Source organism: Leuciscus leuciscus (assembly GCF_965113295.1).
Source record: "Leuciscus leuciscus genome assembly, chromosome: 4".
In the NCBI taxonomy this organism is placed as follows: Eukaryota; Metazoa; Chordata; class Actinopteri; order Cypriniformes; family Leuciscidae; genus Leuciscus; species Leuciscus leuciscus.
In genome coordinates this window covers 16,607,893-16,635,432 of record NC_138728.1, presented here as the reverse complement: position 1 = coordinate 16,635,432, position 27,540 = coordinate 16,607,893, and the positions used below count along the sequence as shown (strand labels likewise).

General features: G+C 38.8%; 2 protein-coding genes across 4 annotated transcripts; one reads left to right on the top strand and one right to left on the bottom strand.

Moving 5' to 3' along the window:
- The first annotated feature begins 1,070 nt into the window (after positions 1–1,070).
- On the top strand, positions 1,071–10,633 carry ints13 (integrator complex subunit 13). The gene is made up of 17 exons (XM_082168220.1): positions 1,071–1,335; positions 2,035–2,280; positions 2,492–2,566; positions 2,671–2,873; positions 3,937–4,017; positions 4,106–4,196; positions 4,568–4,696; positions 6,517–6,601; positions 7,194–7,286; positions 7,361–7,450; positions 7,613–7,791; positions 8,127–8,291; positions 8,618–8,772; positions 9,043–9,273; positions 9,425–9,564; positions 10,156–10,291; positions 10,382–10,633. The coding sequence occupies exons 2-17, from the start codon at positions 2,056–2,058 to the stop codon at positions 10,416–10,418; spliced, it is 2,115 nt and encodes a 704-aa protein (XP_082024346.1). The 5' UTR covers positions 1,071–1,335; positions 2,035–2,055; the 3' UTR covers positions 10,419–10,633.
- Positions 10,634–12,845: 2,212 nt separating this feature from the next.
- Positions 12,846–25,953, bottom strand: rassf8b (Ras association domain family member 8b). Of its 3 annotated transcripts, XM_082168284.1 has the most exons (6): positions 25,694–25,952; positions 20,977–21,133; positions 18,451–18,637; positions 16,735–17,633; positions 15,476–15,605; positions 12,846–15,397 (listed from the first exon to the last, which is right to left on the bottom strand). In XM_082168284.1, exons 3-6 carry the CDS (start codon positions 18,560–18,562, stop codon positions 15,276–15,278), a joined length of 1,263 nt encoding a protein of 420 aa, XP_082024410.1. In that variant the 5' UTR covers positions 18,563–18,637; positions 20,977–21,133; positions 25,694–25,952; the 3' UTR covers positions 12,846–15,275. The 3 variants fall into 3 exon arrangements, with proteins under 3 accessions (XP_082024410.1, XP_082024411.1, XP_082024409.1); XM_082168285.1 differs by lacking the exon at positions 20,977–21,133 and having other exon boundaries at positions 15,497–15,605; positions 25,694–25,953; XM_082168283.1 differs by lacking the exon at positions 20,977–21,133.
- Between the last annotated feature and the right edge of the window lie 1,587 nt (positions 25,954–27,540).

Below are 27,540 nucleotides of genomic sequence, written 5' to 3'. Positions count from 1 at the left end.
ATAACTTCATGAATAAAATGAGCATGGATCACAAGTGGGAAATTGTTGAGGCATTTGTCAGCAACCTGCCCGTGGGCCGCTGAAACTGATGAGCAGAACGCCGCGCGGACTGCCAGATCTGCACCCGTGAGCCGCGGACCACCAGCCATGCTTTCCAGTCTATTTACACAATTACTACTGAAAGAACTGCTATAAACGGCACAAGAAAAAGTTCGCGTGGCTGTCGTCAGATTTTAAAGTCGCTCTAAAGGCTCTTTCGCGGTTGTGGCTTCAGTCGACTTCAGTGAGGCGCGGTGGTTTATGGGATGAGTAGTTCCTTCGCTCGGAAATGAAAATATGTACACAGTCTTGTACCTTTGACTTTTTTTGGATTTTCTCGCCGTTTTTTCACTCGAAATGATATGTTGTATGCCTATGAGTTCAGCCGTAGCTGGTTATCCTCAGACATGCTCTAAAACTCTTTAGATACGGATTTTCGAAAACGTCAATGGGAGAAATGAATGGGAAATTTACTTCCGGCACCGAAGCGCTCTCGGGCTGTGGGCGGGACTGTGATGCTCTATTTCCTGGGCTGGGTGTCAGGTCTTGCTCACGTCACGGGGTAGCTGCTGTGATTTTGTGACTAAGCCTCATGGAAGAGAATAAATATATTTTAAAATACAATTTGATTCTTGGTGTCTCTTATGCAGTGATGATGATTGTTTAATTATTGTTTTTGCCACAACACCGGTTACGTGTGAAAAAGGCCAATTGGACTCGCTTTGTTATTCTTTCCCAGAGCCGTTGAAATTTTATTATTATTTATTTTATTGAAATATTATTTCATGAACTATATTTAACGGCTTTGGTCTTTCCATGACACTGACAGCATGATTTGTGTAGCGTCTCGAGTCCAACGTTTCAATATTTCTGCTTATGGGCTGCGTATGAATTACTTCTTTATAATAGCTCAATAATTTAACATTCAAATATTTTTAATACTTAGACTGAAATTAACGTGTCAGTCACGTCCCCATGATGCCACTTTGCACCAGGACCGTTTCATTTGAGCTTACAGCCAGGGCGGAATTTCACTGACGGACGGATGTGAGTAACGGCGTATTATGTCCCTTGCGCTTTTATTTTTCTTCTGTCGGGCCGTTTGCTAATTCTTCTGGTTCCCTTTTACATGTAATCGATTTGTCATTTGTGTTTGTTTATTTATTTTTTATCAATTCAATTATATACCATCATTTTCTATGCGAGTGGTTTTATTAATTGCGCATTTTCCATCGATGGAAAACTAGCAGGCGATGCTAGCAAGCTAAAGCTAGCTGCGTTTCTGTGACACACAAGGTGATAAAATAATAACTATTATTGTTTACATAATTATCATCAATTAAATAAACCTCGACAACATTGTATTACTTAAGAGATTTCTTTTGTAACGGTAATGACATTTTCTTTTCAGAAAGACATGTCTATTGCCAACCTATGTTTAGCTAACGTTAGTTGTTTGTGTACTCTGTTGACAGGTTTATTTACATTAATACTGTTTTTTTTACTGTATATACTGAACATTAATGCTTAGTTTCATAAGGTGTTGCATAAGGTAATATGTTAGCTATTGTTATATATATATATATATATATATATATATATAAATATACTTCGGTTATACTTATTTACTATATTTGATCTCTCTCTCTCTCTCTCTCTCTCTCTCTCTCTCTCTCTCTCTCTCTATATATATATATATATATATATATATATACACACACACACATATATATACCTTTAATTTATTCATACCTCTCATGAAGATGAAAACATGAAGCCATATAACAAGGGTAACGTTAGTCCTGCTCCTGCAAACTTCAGTTTCAACTCTACTCCAACACACCAGCCTGTAATTTTACAGTAATCATTAGGATGCTAATGTGTCTTTGACTAGGGTTAGAGCTAAACTCTGCAGGACAGTGACTCTCCAGGAGTAGGGTTGGCTTCTCTTGCCATAAATCCATATATTTCAAGTGCCTATTTTATTTTTTACAGTCTCTGTGCTGCAGGACCAGGATGAGGATGTTCTCAGTTTCACACAAGACGGCCTTTGTGGTCGATCACTGCCCGTACATGGCAGAGTCCAGCCGGCAACTGATTGAATGTGACATGCTGACCAAAAGCCGTTCACAGGGCGTGATTCCTCTGGCTCCAGTCTCCAAATCTCTCTGGACGTGTGCAATTGAGTGCTCCATGGAGTACTGTCGAATCCTATATGACATTTATCCCACCAAGAAACTGGTGAGTGTATGGAAACTGGCGCTGTTTATAGGTATAGTTGCTATGAATTAACTGTTTTGTATGGAAAAGAGCTGTGTGAAAATTCTTCAAAAATGCTCTTTTTATGTTCTACGGTGGAATAAAGTAGGATATAAATTAGGAATTAATTGTGGTTAAGTAAATAATGACAGAATTACATTCCTGTTTCAACTATTCCTTTAATGTCTCTCAGGTGAACTACATTGTGAGCGATTCTGAGGTTCACATCTTGAACAGCTGGAAGCAGCAAGATCAGAGCACACAGGAGGTAAAATGCACATCTGTCACTCTGCAGGTCCACATCAAGCACACTTATTGTACCAGAGCATTGTGTTGAATTAGTGTTAAGTGTATATCCATGCTGTTTGTCAGCTGATGGCTGCCTTGGCAGCTGTTGGGCCTCCAAACCCTCGTCAGGATCCTGAATGCTGCAGTGTCCTGCATGGGCTAGTGGCGGCAGTAGAATCACTGTGTAAGATTACAGAATATCAGCATGAGGCTCGTACTGCTCTGATGGACACGGCTGACAGAGTGGCCAATAGGGGGCGCATTATCTGTCTCACCAATGCCAAAAGGTAAGCACTATACCTGTATATATTAGTCAAAATCTGCTAGGGGGTAGAACAATAGTTTTTAAAAAGCGATTTACTATTATTTACAACATGATCTGCATTTTCATGGGTTTAAATAAAAGTGTTTTTATTTTTTTATAAGAGACAATAAAAACAACCACTCCTTTCCTGGTAAAAGTCAATAAATTTCACTGAGTACTTGCCGGCTAAGAAATAAATACTTATTACCTTACGATCCATCTGTTTTCAAATCCACATCATTTGAATATCACAACATCAATGTCTATCACAAAAATAACGTGTACAATACACAGTAGTAGAGGTCCAGCGAGTTCATGCATTTCCTGGCCACACTACCGGATGTTTTGAATGTGTCATCGCTTTACAAGAACGGAGAAAATGATGACCTGAGCAGCTTCAACATGCTGTCTGTCAGAGGCGATAACGTACGTAGTACATAACACACGCGAGTATACATTTGTTCTATAATCGCTGAAAATGAATCGGAATGATTGGAGAACTGAGTGAAATACGTCACACTTCATGCTAAAGAAAATAAATGCCAATCCAATTGAAAAACTTTGCCGGGTAAGTGAACATCGTTTAACTTGTTGATTTAATTACTTATAAACTTGACAGGTGATTTTTATAAAAATGTAGTTTGAATACTATCTTATCAGTTGTTTAAAAGATTGATAAATTGTTGTTAAATTTTACAATAAAAGATGATAATTCGTTAATGATTCGTTACACATTTATTACCCCTTACCAGTTTCAAATAAATGCTGTTCTTTCCATTCATTAAATAAAAAAAAAATTATCTGCATAAATATGTATAATATGTTTATGTATGCATATGGACTTTTGTCATCACAGGAATAAATTACTTTTTAATGTATTTTAAAATGGAAAACTATTATTTTAAAATGTAAAACATTTCCACAGTATCACTGTTTTTACTGCATTTTTCAGAAAATAAGTGACTTCTTTCTAAAACATGAGAGGTCTTACGACTCCAAACTTTTCAATGATAGGATGTGTATATATATCTGTCTCTCCCTCTTAGTGACACTCATGTCAGAATGCTAGAGGACTGTGTGCTGGAAACCATTCAAGAGCAGAATAAACTGGCAGCTGGCTCTGACAGGTCAGTTCTGATACCTCTGGAGTCACTTTTAGTCTCACACAATTAGCAGGCTTGTATTCTTACTGTTACATATTTTTTTACTGTGCAGACTGATGCCGATTCAGCAGTGTGAGCTTGTGCTGGTCCACATCTACCCTCAGGGTGATGACACTCTGGTCTCAGATCGGCAAAAGAAAGAGGTAGCATCTCTCTGCATTATTGCTAAATGCAAATTAATTTCCATTGGGATTTACATAATGAGATAATAAATTTAAAAAATCATCTATAGAGAGTTCTGAGCCTTGAATCAAATGAACCAGCTCTATTATTGTTGACAACATTATAACTTTTATGAAACAAAGAAGTATTTTTAAAAAATCTGACAAAACTATTCTAAAAAAGTACCAGTTTTTGATTCCCAGCTCTACTTTTAAAGCATTCTGCTTTCATGCTTTCAAACTTCGCTTGCCATTATGTGTAATTATTCAGGTTCAGTATTAAAAAGAACTATACTGCAAATTTGTTGTCACTATTGTGTAGTAATGTCTCTTTGTCTTCTCTGTGTGTGCAGCTCTCATCAGTGTTGAGCAGTGAGGTTCACAGTGTGCGAGCTGGACGCTATCTAGCCTGCAAACTGAATGTGCTGGTTCAGCAGCACTTTGATTTGGCCTCAACCACCATCACAAACATCCCAATGAAGGTCAGACTGACTGTCAAACAGTCTCCTCTCTGCCTGTCTCTCTCTTTCTCTCTTCATCACTTGTTTGCACTATATCGGTTGCTTACACAGCTGCTGTTTTCATGGTTTATTGTTTGTTTTGCTAGCCTACATTAAATGTCTGTGAGCAGGTCAGTACTTTACAAGAGCTACTATTACTTATCCAGATCAAAACCCCACCCCCTCATCCAGCTCTTGCTAATCTCTGATTATTAATGGGAGCTTCAAAGATACATTTACATGCTACATTGAATTGGGCTTTACTAATTTTAACATTTTCCTAAGCACAACTAATACATTTGGATAATACTGTTGTTTACAGTGTAAAAAAATATAAGGCCTATTAAGGAAAGTAGTTTTTAAAATGACATATGAAATATTATTCATTAATTTATTGAATGCATAAAGTCAACATGAAATCAAAATGTACCTTATTCAGTTTTCTAATGCACATTCCTGGTCTTATTATGCACGTTATTATTAAAAAAAAAGAAATGTTTACACTTTGTTTGAATAATATTCTGCCTTGAAATTACTTTTGAATTGATTTTGCATCACTTTTGGCTACTCTTGTAGGTAATGAAGATTTTCTAAAATCTTGTCAGTAGTCAGTGTTGTAATTTAATGTAAATAAGATTTTTTATTTTTATTTTATTTTTTAAAGAAAAAAGTGTTTTTATGTGGCTACATCAAGAAATAAAAGTCATATTTAACAATTCTGATTCTGATTCTTCTTAATGGTTCCATTAAGAATTTAGTACTTTAAAGGAAGAAATAAAGTTTTTTTTTAATTTAATTTAATTTCTTTTTTTAATTTATTTTTAATTTTTGATTGCTCTCAGCTTTCTGTCCCCAAATCATTTTAGATTTGAACAGAAATCTAAGGTACATATAATATCATTCTTGCAAAAAAGTGTTTACACAGACTGTTTTGAATTATTTGCGATTCAGTAAGTGAATCAGATTAATGCTTTAACCATTCTGGCTGATTTATAAGAGTTTTTGAAACCCTGAACAGAACCAACTTGTTTGAAACACAATGATTGATATCCATTTTTTATGATCCAGTCAATTCTTAATGGATAAAACAGGTCCCACACCCTTTTTGAACAATAAGTTTCACGTTTAAAATGTATCACATCAGGGAAGTTAAATGGGTTGCGAAAGCCATTTCATGTTGACTTTAACAGAATTCTAAAGGAATAATTCCACACATCCATGCTCTCCAAAGAGTGTAGATTAGCACCCAGCTGGATGAACAATTGACCCTCTAGATCCCCTTTCAGCCCCCAGACTTATTCTCTATCGGGGGTATTTCTCTTTTGCTTTTGCTATCTCTATCTCTCTCTTCTTTCTGGGTGATGTATTTTGCCCTAGCTGGGTGTGGCCGGATGTGAAGTGTGTTTTCTTGTTCTGGTCGCTTGTGTTTTTAAAAGCTGCAGGTCCCTGCAGAAACACACAGTAGTTTTAAGATGTGTGTTTGAGGCCAGTGACCCCAGGGATGAAACGTCCTGCTCCATGGAGTCCACCCGTCTCTGTTCTCCCAGTCCTTCTCCTCTCTTCTCCTGTTCTTAATGTGTGTAAGCTCTATTTGTTGCTTACAGTCTCTGATCTCCACAGCATATGAACCAGCTGGGAGACTCCGAGGCCTTTGTGGACATCATATCTGTGAGGGCACAGTTATTTTATAATCTGTGCTCTTCAAACATGAAAGCAGCAGTAGATTGTGATGTGTTAGTAGTGTAGAGGCCCAGCTGCTGATGCGTATGTGTATTTGTGTGTGTATGTACATGTGTGAGAAGGAGGAGCAACATGCTAACACTTCAGCAAATTACGACGTTGAGCTTCTGCACCATCGTGATGCACATATGGAATTTATTAAGAGTGGTGAGTAAATCAGTCCTTTGCATAAAAAAATCCAACACAGCCTACATTTCACCGCATAAATCATTTGGACATTAGACCACAGCATCTGTTATCAACTTTTATAACGCATTAAAAACAGAATGCAAAAACCCCCCCAAAAAAACAATTATCACGTTCCGGGTCAGTTTTGGCCCGTGGAACATAAGCTTATAAAACAATCATGCATTATATTTTCAACAATAAACATATCGTATCTGATGATTAACCTCTAATCAATGAGTGAATATAAAGACATTTCAAAGTTATACATTTATTTTACAGTTATTACTATACTTAACACTTTTTATTAATTAAATATTGAGAAAGTCTTTACAATTTCAAATTGTATCAAGTAAAAACATTTTTATCAATGTTTATGAGATTTTATTTGAAAATATTTATATTATTAGAATATATATTATTAGAATATAATGTACGGGTAATCAATGATTTAATTAAAGGGATAGTTCATTTTAAAAGAAAATTCATGTTCTAAATCTGATATTGTTATGTGGGAAAGAAAAGGATAAATTGAGCAGAATGTTACTCATTTTTGTGTTTATCTCATGTGTAGGTGATTTGCACATGGCCGGCAGCACCAGTAGAGACAGTGGGCTGAAAGAAACTGTCACACTCAAATGGTGCACTCCACGCACCAACAGTGTAGGTGAGTGGAACTCTGTGAAATGTTTTCTTCTTTCTGCCACATGACAAATTCATGATTTTTCTTTCTTTTTGCAGAACTGCATTACTGCACAGGGGCGTATCGTATTTCTCCAGTGGACGTTAACAGCCGGCCATCTTCCTGCCTCACCAACTTCCTGTTGAACGGTGTGTGTGCACAATCTCTCTGCCCCACCATGCATTTATTTTCTTATTGAATATAGTTTCACTCATTAATATTTTTGGTAAAAGAAGGAGAGAGGCTGGGATATGAAACTGTGGAAGTACATGCTTTATTGTATATTTTCCTTTTGTCTTGGGTCTTCCCAGGTCGATCTGTGCTACTAGAGCAGCCCCGCAAGTCAGGGTCTAAGGTCATCAGTCACATGTTGAGCAGCCATGGAGGAGAAATCTTTCTGCATGTCCTGAACAGCACACGCTCAACATTGGAGGACCCGCCCTCCATCAGCGAGGGCTGCGGTGGCCGAGTGACCGACTACCGCATCACTGTAAGCTCAACATGCACTGTCTTTGACCTACTGACTTGTGCTGTGTTCACATAATGTAGTGATAACCATAATTACGTGTTTCCAACCTGTAAAAAACATGTATGTCTTTGTCAAATTTGTAATTACAACTTGCTTTATAAACTAAAAACTAAAATGGCAGAAGCTTCAACATTGTCATAGAGATACATTAGTAGTGATGAAGTGTTTTGCGGTTCACAACAGCCACAGATGAATCAAATTTGCAACTGAGTGTTGCCAACAAATTTGAGGGAAAATTGTTTCAAAAATGTCCTGCATGTGGCAGCCGAGTAAATCTTGTTAATATCTCTATTCAGGACTTCGGTGAGTTTATGCGTGAGAATCGTCTGACTCCATTCCCGGACTCAATGGTAGATGCAGCAGGCAGAGCTCCAGTGGAGAGAGCCAAATCTCAACTAGAACGACACACACGATACTGGCCAATGATCATCTCCCAGACCACCATCTTCAACATGCAGGCGGTGAGGGACAACATCTAAATCATCTAAATCAGTGGTTCTCAACCAGGGGGCAGGGGCCCACTAGGAGGCCTCCGCAAACTTCCAAGGGGGCCTCAGCATGACGGATTCATAAAAAAAAACTATTTTTATATAGTTCTGTTAATATTATGTTATGTAGGGGGGCTTTGAATCTTGTGTTGGACAGTGGGGGGCCTTCAAGTCAAAAAGATTGATAAGCAAATCCTGTTTTGAAGAATTTATGGACAGTTTTTGCCATGCATATTTTGTGCATGATCTGTGTGTGTGTTTTCTTGGGTATTGTGGTCATCTTTGTGTGTATATTCCAGGTGGTACCATTAGCTAACCTCATAGTGAAGGACACTCTAACAGATGAAGATGTGCTTACCTGTCAGAAGACCGTCTATAATCTTGTTGATATGGAGAGGAAGAGTGACCCTTTGCCCATTTCAACCGTGGGCTCCAGAGGCAAAGGTCCCAAACGGTTAGAATATCAAATCAGGTTTCGATTTGTCTTGTTGTGTGGCTGTTCCAAAACCTAGTGGGCTGCCTTGCTATCTACTACCTACATAGTCAGCTGCCTTCTAAGCATGTTAACTGAAATGGAGATTTTCATTTATTTTAGCAACAATGCTGCCTAAATAGACAGCTCACTTGATTTTGACACAGCATGTGTGTGTGCATAAACTTTCAAAGTCATATTAGTGAATACATGTTTACTATGTATGTTGATGCTGATGTTTTATGTATATAGTGATGAGCAGTATCGGATCATGTGGAATGAGTTGGAGACGTTAGTAAAGACTCATGTGGGCACCAGTGAGCGGCACCAACGTGTGCTGGATTGTATCAGTGCTTGTCGGAGCAAACCACCTGAGGAGGAGGAAAGGAAAAAAAGGGGAAGGAAGAGAGAGGACAAAGAGGACAAAACTGAGAAAAATGGCAAGGACACAGAGGAGAAGGGCTGGACTACAGACTCTGAGAGGTTAGTGTTAATGAACAAGATGCTGACGTTCACATTAACATCTGTCAAACCGCAGCTACTTGTAGATTGATGACAGGGGATTTTGCTTTTTTCATTAATCTCCTGATATGTGTGTTTCTGATGTATACTGTATGTCCTTTTTCTCCTCCAGGCTGAAGGGGGTAATGGAGCGAGAGAAGGACGAACAGAGCGAATGTGAAATCATCAAAGATTCACCGGACTCCCCGGAGCCCCTGAACAAGAAACCACGTTTAGCTACAGAGGAGCAGCAGCCTCCGGAGAAATCTAAAGGTTCACTTTTATGTTTAGTTTTTTTGGTAATCAATCCTCTGTTGTGTATTTAAAAAAAAACATTTATTAATAATAATATTAAATTAAAACATAAATATTAAATGTATTATTATTGATTAAATTAATCACATTGGATTATAGATTTTTTAAATCCTTTTAAGAATTAAATATCATAGTGAACAAGAATGTATGACTTTTGGTGAATCTCAAATGCTCAAGAATGCATTGCAACTTTCAATTTAAAAGCCATAAACCTAGCTTTACAAGATACTCTTGGGGAATGTGAGATGTTCTGCTACTAGAAATATACATACACACTTTAATGGACCATTGTGTGTGGACCTACATGATGTTTTTAATGATCAATCTTTAATGAAAAAACTAGCGAAGAAAGCACCAGCTACATCAGCACAGTCGAGTTACTTGTACGTGCTCAGCATCAGTTTTATGGTCAGAATTAGAAGCTACAAGCCAAGTCAGAAAGATCATCATCCAAAGTGAATGAAAAGGCAAGTCAGAATGTGGCAACATGAGGTACAGCAGCCAATCAGATCTAGAAACAGCTGTCAAATATGGTCTCTTGTTTTGCAGGTCCTGTGTCTCTACTCACCCTTTGGACCAACAGAATAACTCAAGCCAACTCCAGGAAGCATCAGGAGTTTGCAGGAAGATTGAGTTCAGTGAATAACAAGGCTGAACTTTATCAACATCTGAAAGAAGAAAATGGGTGTGTTGACCTCATTGTTTGTCTCACTGTGTACCCTGTGATCACATTAATCAGTCATTTTGTGTTTACTCGCTGTGTTTTCTTTATTAGGATGGATGTTCATGAGAATGGAAAAACCACCAGATGATGTGTGGAACACGCCTCTTCTCATCTCTGCAGGATCATTGATTTGTTGAGAGGATGTGATGTGACCTTTGGCATGATATCAAATGATGTTTTTCCCTGGATGCTGGTTTTGTGCCCGACAAAGAAGAGCAAGGCAATGTTTTATAAAGGACACACTTTTTATATGCTTTAGTTTGTACAAAGATTCTGAAACAGAATAAAGAAACTTGTAAACAGTGTTAGTCCATGTTTGTATTATGTGTGTGTAGATGTAAATTTACTTTGTTTGCTGCAAATTGTCTTCATCCTGGTTCATTTACCTTCCTGTGTGTTTCATGGGTGTTCAGAAGAAACAACTACCTACCTCTGGAAATGTCAAGAGATGGCGAATCAGTAAACAAATGAGAAAAATACACAAAACCCTTTATCTAGATTTGTGTTAGCTTTATCAAGATAAGTCCTGTCCTAAATGGCACCCTCTGTCCCAGTGGTCCTCATCCAAGTGGACATTTCTGTGAAATACTGCCAAAAGATCATTTGGCCACATGGAGGCACTCTTGAGCACCCTTGGAATTCTAAAATGACAAATAGGGCACCTATGGTCTCGTGGAGTTCATAACCTTGTCCCAAATGACACACTTCATTTGCCATTGTTTTCTTGCAGACTCACATTGGCCCCCGTGAGCAAGCATGTGTCCCTTAAGTCCACAAAACCATACGGTGTCACATTTGTCTTTTTAGGTTTCAGAAGGGCGCTCACAGTGCCCTCTTTGTGCACTTCCACCGTTCTACTCGGCAGTCAAAGCGGCATTACGTCACAAAATCTGGACTTTGAGGAAGACCACAAGGGCTAAGGGTGCCATTTGGGACAGGGCCATTGACATCCAGCTATGACTCCTCAAGGGCAACACTTCGGACAGGGCCTAAATGGAGTCTAGCCTTAGGTGGCCTGCTCACAAGACAGTGTGATACAAATTGTAAGTGCAAGAAATGCTGCAGACTGCCAGTTTGATTTGCTATCTGCTGTGCAAAAAGTCTTATTATTGCCAGAATGCAGTATTTTTGTCTGAGCAAGTAGCCTAGTTAAAAAAAAATAGTAGCAACAAAACAAGATATGGTTGGGAACAACTTTGTTTGCAGTTATGTCAACAACTGTATTTTTCCATGAATGAATACACTTGTTGGATCACCTCTCACCTACTTTGTGTTGGTCAGACAGCCCACTCTTTATAATGTCTTTATGCCGATAGTCAAAAGCCTAGCTCATGCGTATTTTAAAAAAGGCTCCAAAAGTGTGTTTACTGGATGTGTAAGCCTTGATGCGTTTTGACTCAGTAATGCACTGAAACAGGAATCTAGCCAAGGACGAAGGAAGTTAGTGTCAAGTTTTCCGACTCCAGTGAGGATGAGGCATTGAGTGTTGATATATGTGATACTAATGCTTGCTGTCATACTCTATGCGCACATATCGAGTAGAGGTGAAAGTAATTGTTTGTGTGGGGTTTGGTTCTCGGCATGCAGTGCTCCTTTTCTCAGCAGAACTTTCCACCTCTGCACTGAAGAAGCCTGCAGTCATTGGATTTGAGTGAAATCCTTCTAACAGGGCAAAATAACTACCCCATGACACTCTTTGCATTCACAGTGTCTGCAGCTTAGACTTCTGTTGGGAAGAAGCCAACAGGGAAATCAAGGTGTTTGAACTTAGTCAGGTCTTTAACCAGCTGGACCCCCTCATTAAGCTGAGACTGGGATTGTTCTGATATTTTTAGGACCAGCTTTGTGGACACTTTTTGTAACTGTTGCCAGGCTGAATTTCTGAATGGTAAACGTAAAAAAAAAATCTGTTCCTCAGATTCTTAAAGTCACGACGTAATAGAAGTAGCAACATATCTTTTCTTCCGTATTGTGACGTACATCTGAGTGAAACAGATTATTGGAAAATAAAAAAAATTACAGCTGGGACTTACTTCTATCCATTGGTTAAAGAGTGGATGAAGACAGCATATGTCTAGTGATATTTTAATAAATTACCAGGTCAAAAAAACTTGACCTTCAGTGAAACTTTTCTCTTGTGATGTATGCCGGATATCTACAATCATTTAGTCTGCTCAAACCCTGCCCCTTGCTTTCATTTGCCTCAATCCAATAAACAACCAATGGACAGAACCCCCAACAAAGTCCCCACCCAATTCTTTTTCTTTTTAATAATCCACTTCACTCAGATATACAATAGGGAAGAAAGGATCTGTCGCTACTTCCGTTACATCGCGACTATGAAAACTGGTTGCCTGGGACAATGGTCAGTTTTGTGGTTATTATACAAAAATATCTGACCACAGATTACCGCGATTGACCTGCTGTGTAATAATTTCGCTAATCGCACACATACAAATACCACAAGTTCTAGGTTGTTAACTGCAACCAGAAAAGGACACAATAAACAGCAATGCTCTATTCTAAATTTATTTAGCATTTTACAATGTTACTGCACCTTTTCCACTGATGGCATAAATGGTTTATGCTGCTTGATAAACATGGTCACCATAAATCATTTCAATGTGTGTTCCAGGCATTTGACACTTCTCAAGAATGAAGTAGTTTAATTAATATAATTTGTTAAAAATAGAGCTGGATAGAAGTTTGTAGCCCAAAGGGATTTTGGTACTGCATTAAAGGTCAAAACTTGTGATCCAGAGAGAGATATCAATCCATGATGCCATTTGATCTAATTCTAAACTATCAGCTGAGCTTAATGTTGTTTTAGTCACACCTGTGTGTATAGCAGCAGGTGACAGAATACACACTGTTAATTTCTAATGCACACACATCAGTCCCAAACCTCAAGCCTGTCACAATTGCACAGATATTTAAACGGGCATTTAGCACAGTCCATGTTACACCTTAATACAACCCGTTGAGTATTATACCTGTATTAAGTGCCATAGGTGGATCCTCAGGCCTCTCACACAAGCTTAAAACTGAACGTCAGTGCATGCAGCCTAACAATGCTAAAAATAAAAAAGAGTTTATTTTAGCTGTTAAGAGAGTGTTGTGCGATTTTTTTTCATCCATGTTAAAAATAGTCATCTTTGCTACTTATTGATATGTTGCTATATGTTATTTACACTTTTTTAAGAAAGGCATGCGTCTCAAACATTCCCCTCGTCACACAGAGATGACTTAGTTCTTAAAGTCATGCAGCATTCAGACAACCGAATGCTCTTTTGTAGATCATCTGAGCACCAGTTCTGTGTGAAATCAACACACAACTACTCCAAAAAATAAAATATCCAAATGTAGAAGCAGATGGATTTTGTTTTGAATGTATAGATACCTCAACATGATGTGCAAGGCTAAACCAAACCTGCCTTTTTTTTTTACAAAGAGATACAACGATTTAGTCATCCATGAAGATCATGTTAAAATGTTAACTTTTGCCAAAAGTGTTTTTTTTTTTTGGGAAGAAAAAAAAACAAACAAATAAAATCAGTTCAGTTAGTTTACAAAAATATCTAAACAAATCCAGGAGCAACTGCAGCAAATCTAAATGAGCAATTCCTTATCCACACTATCAAGAGCTCTTTGCTTATGTCCACAATAAATGTAAAAATAAATGTAGTCATTCTGCATCTCTGTGAATGTGTTTTTAAGGGTAGCAGGTGCAACTACAGTTAAAACATTCACAAAAAAATAATAGTCATCAACAAAATATTTTGGAGCTGCATCCCTTTGCTCAATTACAAATCTCTACATTCATGAATTCCAGAACACTTTGGTTTAATCTGAAATAAAATATAGTTCTGAAAACTAGTAAAACACAGTTTAGTTTAAAATATATGCAACTAGTGTGATCTTTGCTAGTATGTGGATAGCATTTTAGTGAGATCAGCTAAATAAAAAAATAACTTGCAGAAATAAACAAAATAAAATGCATTCATTGGCCAAAAAGGTTCACTGGCAGAACACATTGATCTAGACCAGTCATTAGAATAACTTGTGCGTACCGTAACTACATTGTTCTGTACTTGCATTATTTAAAAGGCTACTTTTTTCAACTAAGCAGTTCAGCACAAAATCAGGTTTCTTCATTTTAAAAGGTAACAAAGTTCACCTGTCACAAGCTGCTTTCATGCAAAAACACCTCTCTTCCTCACTTTCACACTATTTTAAAATATCGCATGCACCTGTTTTCCTGATTAGTGCGATCAAACGCAGAAAATGATTCTTCAGCTTGTAAGATTTCGGTAAAATTCCACAGCAGATGTTTTGGCCAATAAAGTGCAAACTAAGGCAAAACCCCACCCCTTTCTATGAGCTTTCATCACGACTATGAGCCATAAAACATAAACTGCATAATTTATCATCCTCAACGATCTCTTTGCATCTCCCTAAAATTCCGTCTGCTTGCATATCGCATTGAGTGTGAGGTTTACCTGGAGATTCAGAAACATTCTAGAAATGAAAGACATCATGATGCTGCATTTTCTAACTTGTACCAAAAGGTCAATGGATTGAACTTAGGCTGAGGCAGCATGTATTCGGTCTCTTTTTCTGTATGAGTTTAGTAGTTGCCTTGTTCAATACATGTTCAAAGCCTTACTGTGTTTTGAGTCCAGTGAAAGTGAGCATACATTCAGCTGGAGTTGTCTTTATAGGATTTGGAGAAAGCACTGATTGGGTTGGATTAGTCAAACAGCCATCAAGAGGAAGGAATCTTCACCGTGAACAAGCTCACTGCATATTTTCTGTAGAGTGAACAACAGACACCTCTATATTTCCAAGGAGTGTGATCTCGCCGAAGACTCTGAATCATGGTCTCGGAGTGATGTGGAGTCATGTGGGAAATGGACAGCATTTAGATGTTGATGCCGGTGCAAAATCAGACATAGATGCCTTCAGGGTTAAAGGTCGTGTTCAGGGGGCTCTGCAGAACTCGTAGGTCAGCGGGAAGTTGTCGGGCTGATCCAAGCCGCTTCAGAGATCCAGACTGATTTTCGGACTCTACAGAGACAAAACAAAGAGAGGTTACATTTGATTAACATAAATCAAGAAAAGAACAGAGTATTTATGTGTTTGTACCTGTGTTAGCTTCCTCCTCACCAGGGTCTGCTGGTAGAACTGTTACTTTGGTGCCAGTCTGTTGAATAAACTGTTGAAGGTTTACCTGCCTTAGCTCCTTAGTTAACTGTTCCAGCTCCTGCTCTCTCTCCTAAATCAAACAATTAAAAGTTAAAGAATCTAACATCTAAAATAGACAATCAAATCAAATTTTTTCCCTTATACCTTACCATGTTCACACTTTTAAAAAAAGAGGGAGGCCAAAAGAGTGTGCTCCAAAAGACATCCATCTCATTTGTTAACAAGATAGTCCAGAGAGAATTTAGTGCTCTAAATACAAGTGTATCTGTGTTATGTAACATTACATTTGAATGCAAACCGTACCGGAACACATTCTACTCCTTCACTTCATCTGTAAGCTCTGGCAAAGATCTTTTACATAACATCTGTGACCACTACCCTCCACCCCCACCCGGGTCCCAAACATTCTGCAAAGCCGATTAGTCGCATTGTTGGAACTTAAGGCCAAAGAGTCTAAAACAAAGCAGCTGGAGCTCACTGCTTCTACTGCATGAAACAAAGTACTGGTCATGATTGTTTTGCTATTCATTAGTATTTTGCCTCCGAGGCAAACTCACATTTGGTACGAGTACTTTGGATTAACTACCAAAACCTATCTCAGAACAGCACTTGAGATTATCTGCCACTGATGCACTGCAAGAAATGCAAAGACTGCGAACTGCTCACCAAGGAGACAAGCAGCTATGATAGAGGTGTCCTATCCTGCTCCTGGAGGGCCACTGACCTGCAGAGTTTAGCTCCAACCTACCCCAACACACTTGCCTGAGAGTCTCTAGTGATCCTGAAGACCTTGATTAACTGGTTAGGATTTGAGCTAAACTCTTCAGGATAGTGGTCCTCCAGCAGTAGGACTAGGCACCCCTGAGATATGACCATCTTTGAGAGAGAAATCGACTATTTCATCTTTGAATGCTCCCCAATTCATTAAAAGCAATTCACTTCTGCGATTTAGGAAAAATGTATTTCATACCAACTGCGAACCATACCTGCATACTTTGAATTTGGTTTTCTGTTGTGCACCTGAGTTTGGACACTTTCACACCAACCAAATTAACCTTGCTGATGAAAAAATGGACTCCGTCCACCCCAAAAGCTCTAGTGTGAGTGCAACCTCAAACCTCAGACCAAGTCAAAACCTTGGTCAGAAAGTCAGCAATATTAGTGTAAGTGAATTGTTATATTCCTTTAGGTGATCTCACCTGTAGCCTAATGTTTGACTGCCCAAGTGAGAGCTCCACAGCTCTGCAGTTGCTCTCCAGTCTTGCAGCCTGCTGCACCTGCATGTCCAGCTCGGCACGGGCCTTGTCCAGTCGCGACTGTACCTCCATTTCGTCTGCTATTCGCGTTTCCATCAGCTCTTGTTGTAGGCGCTCTGCCTCCAGCCCTGCCTCCATGCACTGAATACGAGCCAGGTACTCTCCCAGCTGCTCCTCGCACTCTTGTACACGGCTGCGCAGTTCCTGCAGCTGCGCACGCAGTTGCCTCTCGTTGTCCTGCTCAATCTGCAGCTCATTCTCCCAGAATTCATGCTCCTTCATCTCCGCCTCATTCCTGCGAACCTGCTGCTCTAGTTCAACCAGCTCCTCTTCTTCTTCCTCCGTCAATTGCTGCTGCAACTCAGTCTCACAGCGTTGCAGTTTCTGCTCGAGGACGCGCAGTTTATCTTTCTGCAACTGCACCAGAAGGGACAGCTCCTGCGTAGGTGCCGGTGTGCTGCTGCGGATTGTGTTCACCGTTCTTTGCTTGGTCTCACCCTCACGACTCTTCCCGAAGATGTCACGCAACCCCTTGGCACCACCTGTGAAAGTGAGGGACTTGCGTTTTGGTTCACGGCGTTTGAGGGAACGATCGTTGGCTGTGGGCCGGAGCTTTGCCATGGGAGGGAGACTTTGGCGATATAGGCTGCGCTCAGGGGCTCTCGCAGAGGTGTCCGAGGTGGGGCGCTCGCTCAGAGAAGGGCCTGTACGTTGAAGCACCAACTGCACATCACTAGCGTACTGACCCCACTTATTCAGAGAAACCACAGGATTCTCATGGGGTGCCAGGTGCCTCTCTGTCTCACGCCATTTTTCAATCAGCGTATAGCGACCAGTCCGCCCTGCAATACAAAACTTTTACATTATCAATGATTTTTAGAATACTTATTAAAACATCTGTCATTTGCTCTGTACTGCCAACTGTAACTATTTTCAGTTCAAGATGAAGTGCATAATTTCTGCACCAGTAGCATCACCACTATGAATTGCAAAAATAATTATTGTATTCAAACAAGTTTCCCAAATTTCCCCTACTGGCAATTTGTTGAGCCTGTGTTGCAGGGCTAGGCTTAATGAGGATGTTCAAACATACTCAGCATTGTTTGTTAGCAGAGCCACAGCCTTTACACTCTGGGGAAATCAGCCTATGAATGGCTTACATATAGTTGTATATCAAGCTGGGAAAGAAGAAGGTATTTTAACATACAAAAAATTGCACACTTTAACTTTAATCAAACTGTGTATGGCTAAACAGAGAAGCTCTAAAGCTCTAAAAACATGGTGACACAAAGATGTAACTTCCAAAGGAAATTCATCCGACATTCACTAAAGACCAGGCGTCACAGTGAAACAGACATTGCACTTATTCATGAAATAATGGAATAAGACACAGTCTCCATTTTTTTCCAGTTTAGGGTGATAGGGTCGAGCTCTGAGACTAGAAGGGACAATACTGCATTTCACTCCTTCAATCTCTGATCTCAATGAGGGCTTGTTGTCAAGGAGACAACCATAGTGAGTGTTATGTTGTGTCCTGAGGAAAGGAGGAACAAAAGGAACATGGAAGGGAACATACAAAACATGGAAAATAAGTTATTTTAAAAATGGTGCCATTGTGGTACATTTACAAGTTATTCACAATCAGATTTAGTGTCTCACCTATTGCTTGGGCCAAAGCGATCACAACCTCTTGACATGTGGTGACCTCGGTGACACCACAGACGATGCGCTGCACTCCATCCACCCACACCTTCAGCTCCATGCCTCTCATCTGGATGATGTCATTCCTCACTTCTGTAGACACCCGTTACAAGCTCTCTGGTCTGCATGCTGCTCTTATCACTGCCTGTGAGACAAAATAAATGTTTGTGGTAATTCCACTTATTTAAGAAATTATTCAACCATAAATACTCCCACTCTGTCATTGGAACCATCTTCAATAACAATGACACTTGGTTCTTTAATATACAGTGTCAAGCTCTCATCTGTAATTATCCTTAAATCCAGCTTGCAAATCAATTTTCTCTTACTATATTGTGGTTTGGCCTTTAATGCTATCCTGTTATTCTCTTAAGGATTGTTACACGAGAGAGATCTACACTGTAAGAGCCAGTTACAGTGTGTGGCTAGTTGATGGGACATCTCATTTTTATTTTTTATTCACTGCAATGCTACTCCAATTTATTTTGCCCGTCTGACTTCAGTAAATTTAATTTTCATTGATTACTGATAAGAGTAAAGAGATCATTTGTATCAATTTAATTATACACATCAATATTGTTTACAGTTAAAATTGATAGTAAAAAAAAAAAAAGGAATTCAAATGTCCCCAATGTAGAACACTCATAACTAGGTAATTTGAGTTTAAGACTACTGCATTAAAAGATAAATTAAAACAAAGCATATTTTAACACAAACACCATAGATAATATAGAGTATGCTTAAAACTTCCTGATTCAGATTTGTTCTTTTTTCTTTTTGTTTACTGCAAATCATTGGTAAGGAAAGCATACTCTAAACTGATGCATTTCCTCTTCTGTGGCAGTAGCACTGAGTGATGAGAGTGATTTATTTAGCTGTGAACCGCTCAAGCTGAAGAACTGGTCCAAACAGGCCTGTGTGAACACTATAGATGGTGCCCACTCCCATGAGACACACTCATAAAGGATAAGTGAGATGAGCTGTATACCCTTGACAGGTAATAAGTCTTTCAGTGTGTGTGTTGTGAAGAGAGAACGTCCTCTGTTTGTCTCTCATTCTGTCTGTCTCTGAGAGTGTTTGGTCGGCTGAAATCTGAAGTGGTCTCTGCTGAAGTGCAGTGAACAAAATCTTGATATGCCATCTCACACCCAGCTGATATCTATGATGGATACCCATGCCTGCATAGTGCGATCAGTACGTCATCACTACAGAAATACAGTTGCAGCAAACCCTAACCCCAAGTATTAAATTCCGGCTTGTAAATAGTCCCTACATACGATTATCTAAAAATATTTTTTTTATTAAATGGAGGCAGATCTGAACGTGAGCTTGCAGTCGATTGTAAGATGAGGGGTTTCAGAGAATTGAATGATTGGTGAAGTTCTGCATACGTCACCACAGAGAAGTCTGTCGTTTCACCGAAAGATCAAGTTATGACAATTCCCCCTTCACCTGGAGTTTGATTGACAGGCGATCTGACCAATCATAATGCAGAATATGCCATTGTGTCCCACAAACAAACCAGACAGAAGAGTTAGTAGATAAACGTCTGTGGGCATGAATGGTGTGTATTGACGTCTTTCCGCGGTTGAAACAACATACCTTCTAATGTTCATTCATGTTTATTTCGTGCTATAGCTAGTAGGAAGAGATGACTGGTTCATGTGCTTCAGCGATCTGTCACGACACATTAAAGAGCCACAAAATGGTATTTATTGTTTGCATTTAAATTTTATTAAACATTACCTGCTCAAAAAAATTAAGGATATGCATAGATGAATCGTTCACAATAAAATGAATACGATGAATTTAGAAAGTAGCAACAACAACGACAAAATAAATCCAAATTCAATGAGGGATTCAAGGAATAATATCATAGACACTTAGAGGGTAGGGCTCTTTTGACTTGGCCCAGTAAGCAACCACCTATAGCAACCACAAGGAACACCCTAGCAACCACCCTAAAATGCACTTAAAAGAACTTAAAAAACTTCTTAGCAACCACCCACAACATCTTAGCATGGGCAAGCACTACTCACATCTAGTCTACTCTAGTTTTAATTCTGTTCTGGTGTGCATTTTGATACTCTGACATAATATCTTAATCAGTCTCTCATGGGTAGGGACATCGGGCCAAGAAGGTACGTAACGTAATCATTCACTTCTGCTTCAGAAATCTCTCATGAGCTTGTTAATACAAAGTTCAGTCCTACCAGTTTATCAAAGCAGCATACAGTTATGTGGTGTTGTTTCCATGCATGTTTTAACCACTGTGTTAAAGCCCTACCCCCAACAGTATTATGTGTCAGCTGCCCGAATTTGAGTTTAACTGTATAGACATGAGTGATGCAGGCATCTGCGCCAGACTAGCTTCGGCTTCATGACCTGGGGCTAAATTTAACAAACTCAAGGATTTGGTGGGGCCTTCACTGTAAGGTGCAGCCAAGACAGCCGCTAAAGGAGACGTAATGCATCTAAACTCACATTCCAGTCGACTCACATGTCTGACGTCCATAAACACAGATCAGTACGGCACACATGGCTAGATCCAACAGTAACCCATCGGGTGTAACGGTCCCAGCATGCGTTCTCGCATGCTCTGTCAGGTCAATGTTGTTCATCCATTCTTGCTTTACTAATTCTGTTGAACATACAGTAAGTCAAATGTTTATAAAACTAGCCAGGGTAGCTGTCATACTTAAGCGGTCACAAATGAAAACGAAGCTGTGAGGGTTGGCAGTACAGTCCTTTTAATATGCTTTTCTGTTGTATAATTTGGTGTCAGTCCTTTAATCAGCAAAACATTTCTAAAAGATGTCATTTGAGATGAAAGCTTGTTCCGCTGTCTAGTATTTCAGTTGCTGTGATTCTTGGAGTTTTATAGACAGCACATGAACACCTTCTCAGGGCCGGTGTGTTCTCTAACAAGGGTCCAGGCAAACACAAAGGTCTGCTGGAGAGACGCCCACCCCTGCAGGCCTCACAGCATGACTGGACACAAACAATCCATCTCCATGGTGATGCTTTTGCAGTTTTGTGAATCTCTCACATGGCCGGCTGTGACCGGCCTGGGAACTAACAAACAGCAGCAATTAAGGAACAATCTCTTTATTTTAACTTTTGTCCCGTGTCCCACTGTATAACTTTGTCCTGTCAGGGGTTCACAGCTGAACAACGCACCAATGAGTCACGAACTGACACTGAATTTAAACCATTCAAAATAAAATTGTTTGTCAGTACAGCCTATGTTAAGGATTAGAAGAAACCCTTAGTAAGATTCATTAACTCTAAGTAACTTTAGTCTGAGGTGAATACATACAAGTGGATCTTTCACAAACAATGTGGGGGAAGGGGTGTTGGACATATATATACCCCGCATGCTGTTCAACACAACGTTTAATTAGCGATATTTAAACAAAATTAAAATTCTGCTTTTAGGCAAGAGAGAGTTCAATCTTGTTTCAGCTCTCCTTTGTCATTCATTGGTAAATAATATGAGATATGTTTGAGCAAGAAAACTCTGAGAGATGTTTTCTTCAAATGTTTTGAGAGTCACTGCACTTTGCCATTGCATGGGCAATGGACAAACAATGTGTCAAAATTAGATCTTTATATTTCTGAATGCTTGCCTATAAACACCACACTCTAAAAAAATGCTGTTTGGGTCAAAACTCATGTTTGGATCAAATATGGACAAACCCAACCATTGGGTTTAAACATTTAATTTTAAAATTTAAACCAATGGTTGGGTTTGTCCATATTTGACCCAAACATGGGTTGAAACAACCCAGCATTGTTTAGCGCACCATAATGCCAGGGTGTTGTTGTAGTTGTCAATGCACTACTATATGGTTGCGAAGGCATTTGGAGTGGTTTTTCATTTGTTTTTATGCAGTTTCTAGGGTGTTCCCTTTAAGTCTACCTTTAAGTCTGTATCTGACCCCTAGATATGACTGAAGTCCTTCCCAAATGCAAATCTGTGATAATTTATCTTTTAATCTTACACCAGTCTGATCACTAAGATAAGCAATAGCACAAATCTCCTCAACACAATCGGAGGTGTTACTTGCAGCACACATCTTTAGGACAAATGCTGATGTTTAATACCAAGATCAAATTATAATTCAGTTTTGATGTAAATACTACCCTATGCATACAGCCAAAAGCCTAACCTTTCACAGTATACTCCATTTGATAGCATGCATGAACGCCAGCGCTCGACACGTGCACACTAGAAGATTTCATCCATCGCTATTTCTCTTTAGAAGTGGCATATAAAAATGACACATAAAATGTCTTTGTTTAAACTTGCGGGTGTCTATTGTTGTTGTGGTCTAGTTTGTTGCTGCCCAATCTCATCTGTTTTCTTTTTTTTGACTGTGAAACAACAGCCGTGGCAGTGTTGCCACTTTTCGGACAAAGGAGTGCAAGAAATAAAGGCTGCCAAAATATGCGAGCTGAACAGAGTAGCTAATAGCATAATAACTATGCTAATAGCATACAATACTTGCATACTATGCTGATGATTTGAATCACATGCACTGCATACCCATATAGCTTACGCTAAAAAGCCGAAGTATGCTTTTGACTTTAAGGTTAAGGGTTTGGAAAAACAACTAACTCTCTAATAATAACAGCGATGCATTAGCAAGCCCCACTAATTAGTAGTAAAAATAAATAATGGTAAATGAATGCAAAGTGCCATTAACAAAACAAAGAAACCAGAGAACAAAAGGCGATTTTCTGTTTCTCTGTCATTGTTTTTCTCTTGCACAACAGATAAATCCCTTCATTTCCTTGAGTTGGTCAGTATGGGTTCAGAAGAGGGAAGTGAACTGTCTGTGACCTGTGACACACTCGTATTAGAAACCAGCAAAAATACAAAAGCAGGGATATATTAATTACCAAAAGTTCCTGAGACCACAGAACAAACATTTTTGCCACACATATTTAACAAAAAACATGTAAAACCTCAAAAGGATGCTCCAATTTTGTGGAAATCTGTGGGTGCAGGTCTTCCTAACTCTTCAAAAGAGTAGAACAGCCTTCTGCAGCCTACTCGAGATCCTTATCTGCATCGCCATGCATTTATTCATGATATTACATGTACATCTTTCAGCACAGTTCCATCTCACTACCTCTGTAATGTTACTCCGCCTTCTGCTTTCCTCAGCTTTCCTTCGCTTCTTCTCTCTTCCTCTGGTAGGACGTGCGCTGGAGTTATTTAGCACTCTCGTGTACAACAATCCACGATCAGCAGATCTGATCAGTGGGTGTTTAATGAGCCAGCTGTTGTCATACAAGACTGTGTATAATAAGAGGGAGAGGGATGTGTAATTGGTTGTGAGTGAGTCAGTTCTATGAATGAGGCATGTGTAAACAGATCTACGAGTGAGTGAGACAGAGGAAGGTGGTGTCCGAAAAATGAAAAATGCACATACAAATCCAATGTTTGCATAATATCCTGTGTCTATACTTAGATGACTCCATCTGGTCTATTTTTGATGGGTCTTGCGCTGCCTGCTGCATCTGAAGGAGTGGTACATTAGTTCATACCAAAAAAAAAAAGTCAACTTATGATTAAAATGATTAAAACATAGACATTAAATATTCACTTGGTTATCTGTAAAGCTCATTTGAATTTGTTAAAGATCATCAGACGTGACATTATGGTGCATTGGGATTGTGGTCCCTTTTTCCCTAACAGACAACTGTTTTAATAGGAAGGCATCCACAATTGGTTACGCACAAGTTTGGCAGGTGAATTTATCATACTTTTAGTCCATTTTAGCAAGAGTGGACATGTAGAAAACTTGAACAGAAATTCAAACCTGCTGAAAAGTGCATTACCTTAATCACAAAGGCAACAGTTTGGCCTCTACTGCATATTTTTGTGCAAGTTCTGATAGTCGGTTTATGTAATCAAGCCACCTTAACAAAAACATTCCTATCTATTAATAAGAGTGCATATAACTTTACAGTTTGTATGACAGTGTGTATATAACTTCGAAGGTGTTGGATCCTTAGTTGTTTGCGATCATAGTTTGATCACATTCATAACTTCAAGTAATAAATCATTAAGCAACATCACATAGGCTTAAAGAGAAAGTATAACTAAAAATGAAAATTCTGTCATCATTTACTACATAATATTTTTTAACATAATGTGTGCGGCCATTTTAAAGTCAGACGCTTCTAGTTGTTTTAGCTGTACAAAAACTGTCTGGTAAGCTGCTTAACGTGGCAAACTAGTATTTTTATTTGTTTTATTTTAATGTATTATCATAATCGTAAACGCACTGGTTTGTTGCACATATAGTTGTACTGTTTACTGCACTTCGTTATTCTTTGTTGTTTACATATAGCGGAATCACAAGTCTTTAACTTTAACTTAAAATAGCTTTCTTTGCAACTTAAAATAAGATGGATAATGATTAATAAATGATGACAGAATATTCAGCTATGGGTAAACTCCATTGAACAGATCACACATTTCAATAATTAGAAATGTCATTAAACTTGAATTAAAATATTTAACACCATCATAATTACTGAATTTGATCAACATTACCAGTGAGGCTGTGGCTAGTTGCAATTTTACTCCAGTGAAAAGAAAATTCTGTAAAGGCGCACATGACTTGTGCATATATGTAAATAATGTATATGTAAATAATACACTATATGGGGTAAGATAATGGACCCTATACCATTAAACAGCTTCAAAATATGTTGATTCAAAACCTATAACGTTAGATGATCAGAGATAGTCATTGTGACAGCTCTCACCCTCTTTATAATGTCTAATAATGATGACTCATTAATGAAAGTTAATATAAAGCCACGACTGAAGAGTCGTAATTAGTGTTTATGGGATGCAGTGATGTGTGTTTTGTAAGTTTAGGAGGGGCTGCAGGCCTGCTGCTGATCTGATGGACAACACTCACCATCATACTGTCATTTAACTCGTTAAAACGCATATGTAGATCTGGGGCTGGTGATAAAAGACCTGACATTGACTGCACACAGTCTCGTGTCATGCGTCTGTTCTCCTGCGCGTTCATGTAGCTAACGCGTCCCACTCCCGTCACAACTATTTAAAGGTCCCCATGAAAACACATACAATACATGTCGCCCCTCTCTCGGGCTTCCCCGACGATCCAAAACACGGTGCAGAGACGTTTATATAAAATAATTTGCGTACCTGCGTGTGTCTGCAGTCCCGGGCAGCCCCAATCCTCAGCCCGGGTCCGTTTCGCTTCCCCAAAGAAGAACCGAGATTTAATCAGATTATCTAGCTTTTCCTTTAATGTATCGCAAACACTCTCTTCATTTGATGTCAGTATATGCGGTCCGGTTCAGGTCCGTTCGGACGGTCCGCTCGCTGAAGTTCATACAGTGTGGCCCGTTACATCAGCAGCAGCAGATCTCTCTCTCTCTCTCTCTCTCTCTCTCTCACGCGAGTAAATACAGTGAGCGCGAGCGAGCGAGCGGGACACCGCAAGGCATCATGGAGCGAGCACTTTAAAGCTGCACAGCCCGCACAGAACAAGTGTGCTCGTTCACACTCACACACTAGCTACTGCACATTAAGGGGTTATTTGGCGAAGTCTGTAGATTCAGTCTGTAGAATTGTTAACGCTTTCACATCTGTCATTAAGTCATTAACCAACTGATAGCCTATAATAATATTAATAAGTGCATTTAACATTATATGAATGAATCACTTCCACTTGTACATGTTTGATGTGCATTAATTACCCATTAAGCAGTATATAATGTTCATTTAGTTTAATAGCCTACTTTTATTATTTTAATTATGCATTTAAATTAATAAATGTATCTGTTTGTTCTAGATAATATCTAAATAGCCTGTCCCTTGACTTTTAAAACATGAAAAAGATTAAGAAACTAATAAATTCTCATGCCATTTCTATTTCATAATTACAATTCCTTCTGACTGTACAGCAATGATATAATCTTGATGGCATTGTTGGTGAAAAGTCGTTCATGTCAGCAATTTAGATAAAATATTGATCATTTTAATTTCAAATCATTAAAACGTTGTGTGTGTGGGGGGGGGCATATATATATATACACATATATAGCCTATATATATATATATATACATATATATATAGACACACACATACATGCTATAATACAAATATCTAAAAATGATAAAACATAATACAAATGTAATTGATTATATCAATTTAATTTATAGTCAGTTTCTGCTGCTTATATTTATTGTGTTGGCATTTAACAATCATAACGCCTGTTTTTAATTGATGAGGTTTAATAAAGAAACATTTTCCTCCAGCAGAGACATGACTCTACTGAGCATGTGCGGATAGTCATTGCTCTGGCATTTCTTTTGCCCCGTTATGATTACCCCGGTCTCCCCTACTATAAATTACCAGAATGGTGCCATATGACATGTTAAGTAACACCAACAGAGCAAAAGCTGATTTTCTACTGTGCTCTTAACTCATTTAATAATAATAGGTTATCTCATTATAATAAGCATGTTTGTCAGCAAACACATTACTGTGCTGCATCGAGCTGTACTGTAGCTCATTACTTTGTAGCCTATATGTTATTGGGGAATGTGTTACAACTTACAGTGTGCACTGTTTGTAATTGGTTTTGATGAGGAAGAATACAAATACAACATATTGCAGCGTAAAAGCACTTCAATCTGCTTTATGTTAGATTTTACCTTGAAAGGGAGAAAAATTATTTGACCACTCTGAACAGAGAGCATTGTAAACATGTCCACGTGAAAAGATTGTCATAAAGCTCAAAACTGTGGATTAGTCTGAGCACTAAATGCCTGGATGAGGTCTGTTTATCTGCTGTGCTGCATGTGAAATCTGCCCAGCCCACGATGAGATTATCCACCCAGAAATCTGTGATCTATTACTCAGTGTTGTGTGGGATAACACGGCCTGCAAATCTGTTTCTAATATAGAGACCTGCTGCTGACCTGTCTCCTCCCTTCCCTTGACACAAGTGCTCTGCGAGGTTATTGAACAACATAACTTAAAA

Bases quoted from the DNA above. Each gene is read 5' to 3' on its own strand.
- rassf8b (XM_082168284.1), bottom strand. From the start codon at position 18,562: ATGAGAGGCATGGAGCTGAAGGTGTGGGTGGATGGAGTGCAGCGCATC. The intron at 15,606-16,734 runs GTGAGATCACCT...TGTTTGATTTAG, and splicing joins AGTCAAACATTAGGCTACAG to GAGAGAGAGCAGGAGCTGGA. The intron at 15,398-15,475 runs GTACAAACACAT...TTGTCTCTGTAG, and splicing joins TGAGGAGGAAGCTAACACAG to AGTCCGAAAATCAGTCTGGA.
- ints13 (XM_082168220.1), top strand. From the start codon at position 2,056: ATGAGGATGTTCTCAGTTTCACACAAGACGGCCTTTGTGGTCGATCAC. The intron at 7,451-7,612 runs GTGTGTGTGCAC...GGGTCTTCCCAG, and splicing joins CACCAACTTCCTGTTGAACG to GTCGATCTGTGCTACTAGAG. The intron at 9,274-9,424 runs GTTAGTGTTAAT...TTTCTCCTCCAG, and splicing joins TGGACTACAGACTCTGAGAG to GCTGAAGGGGGTAATGGAGC.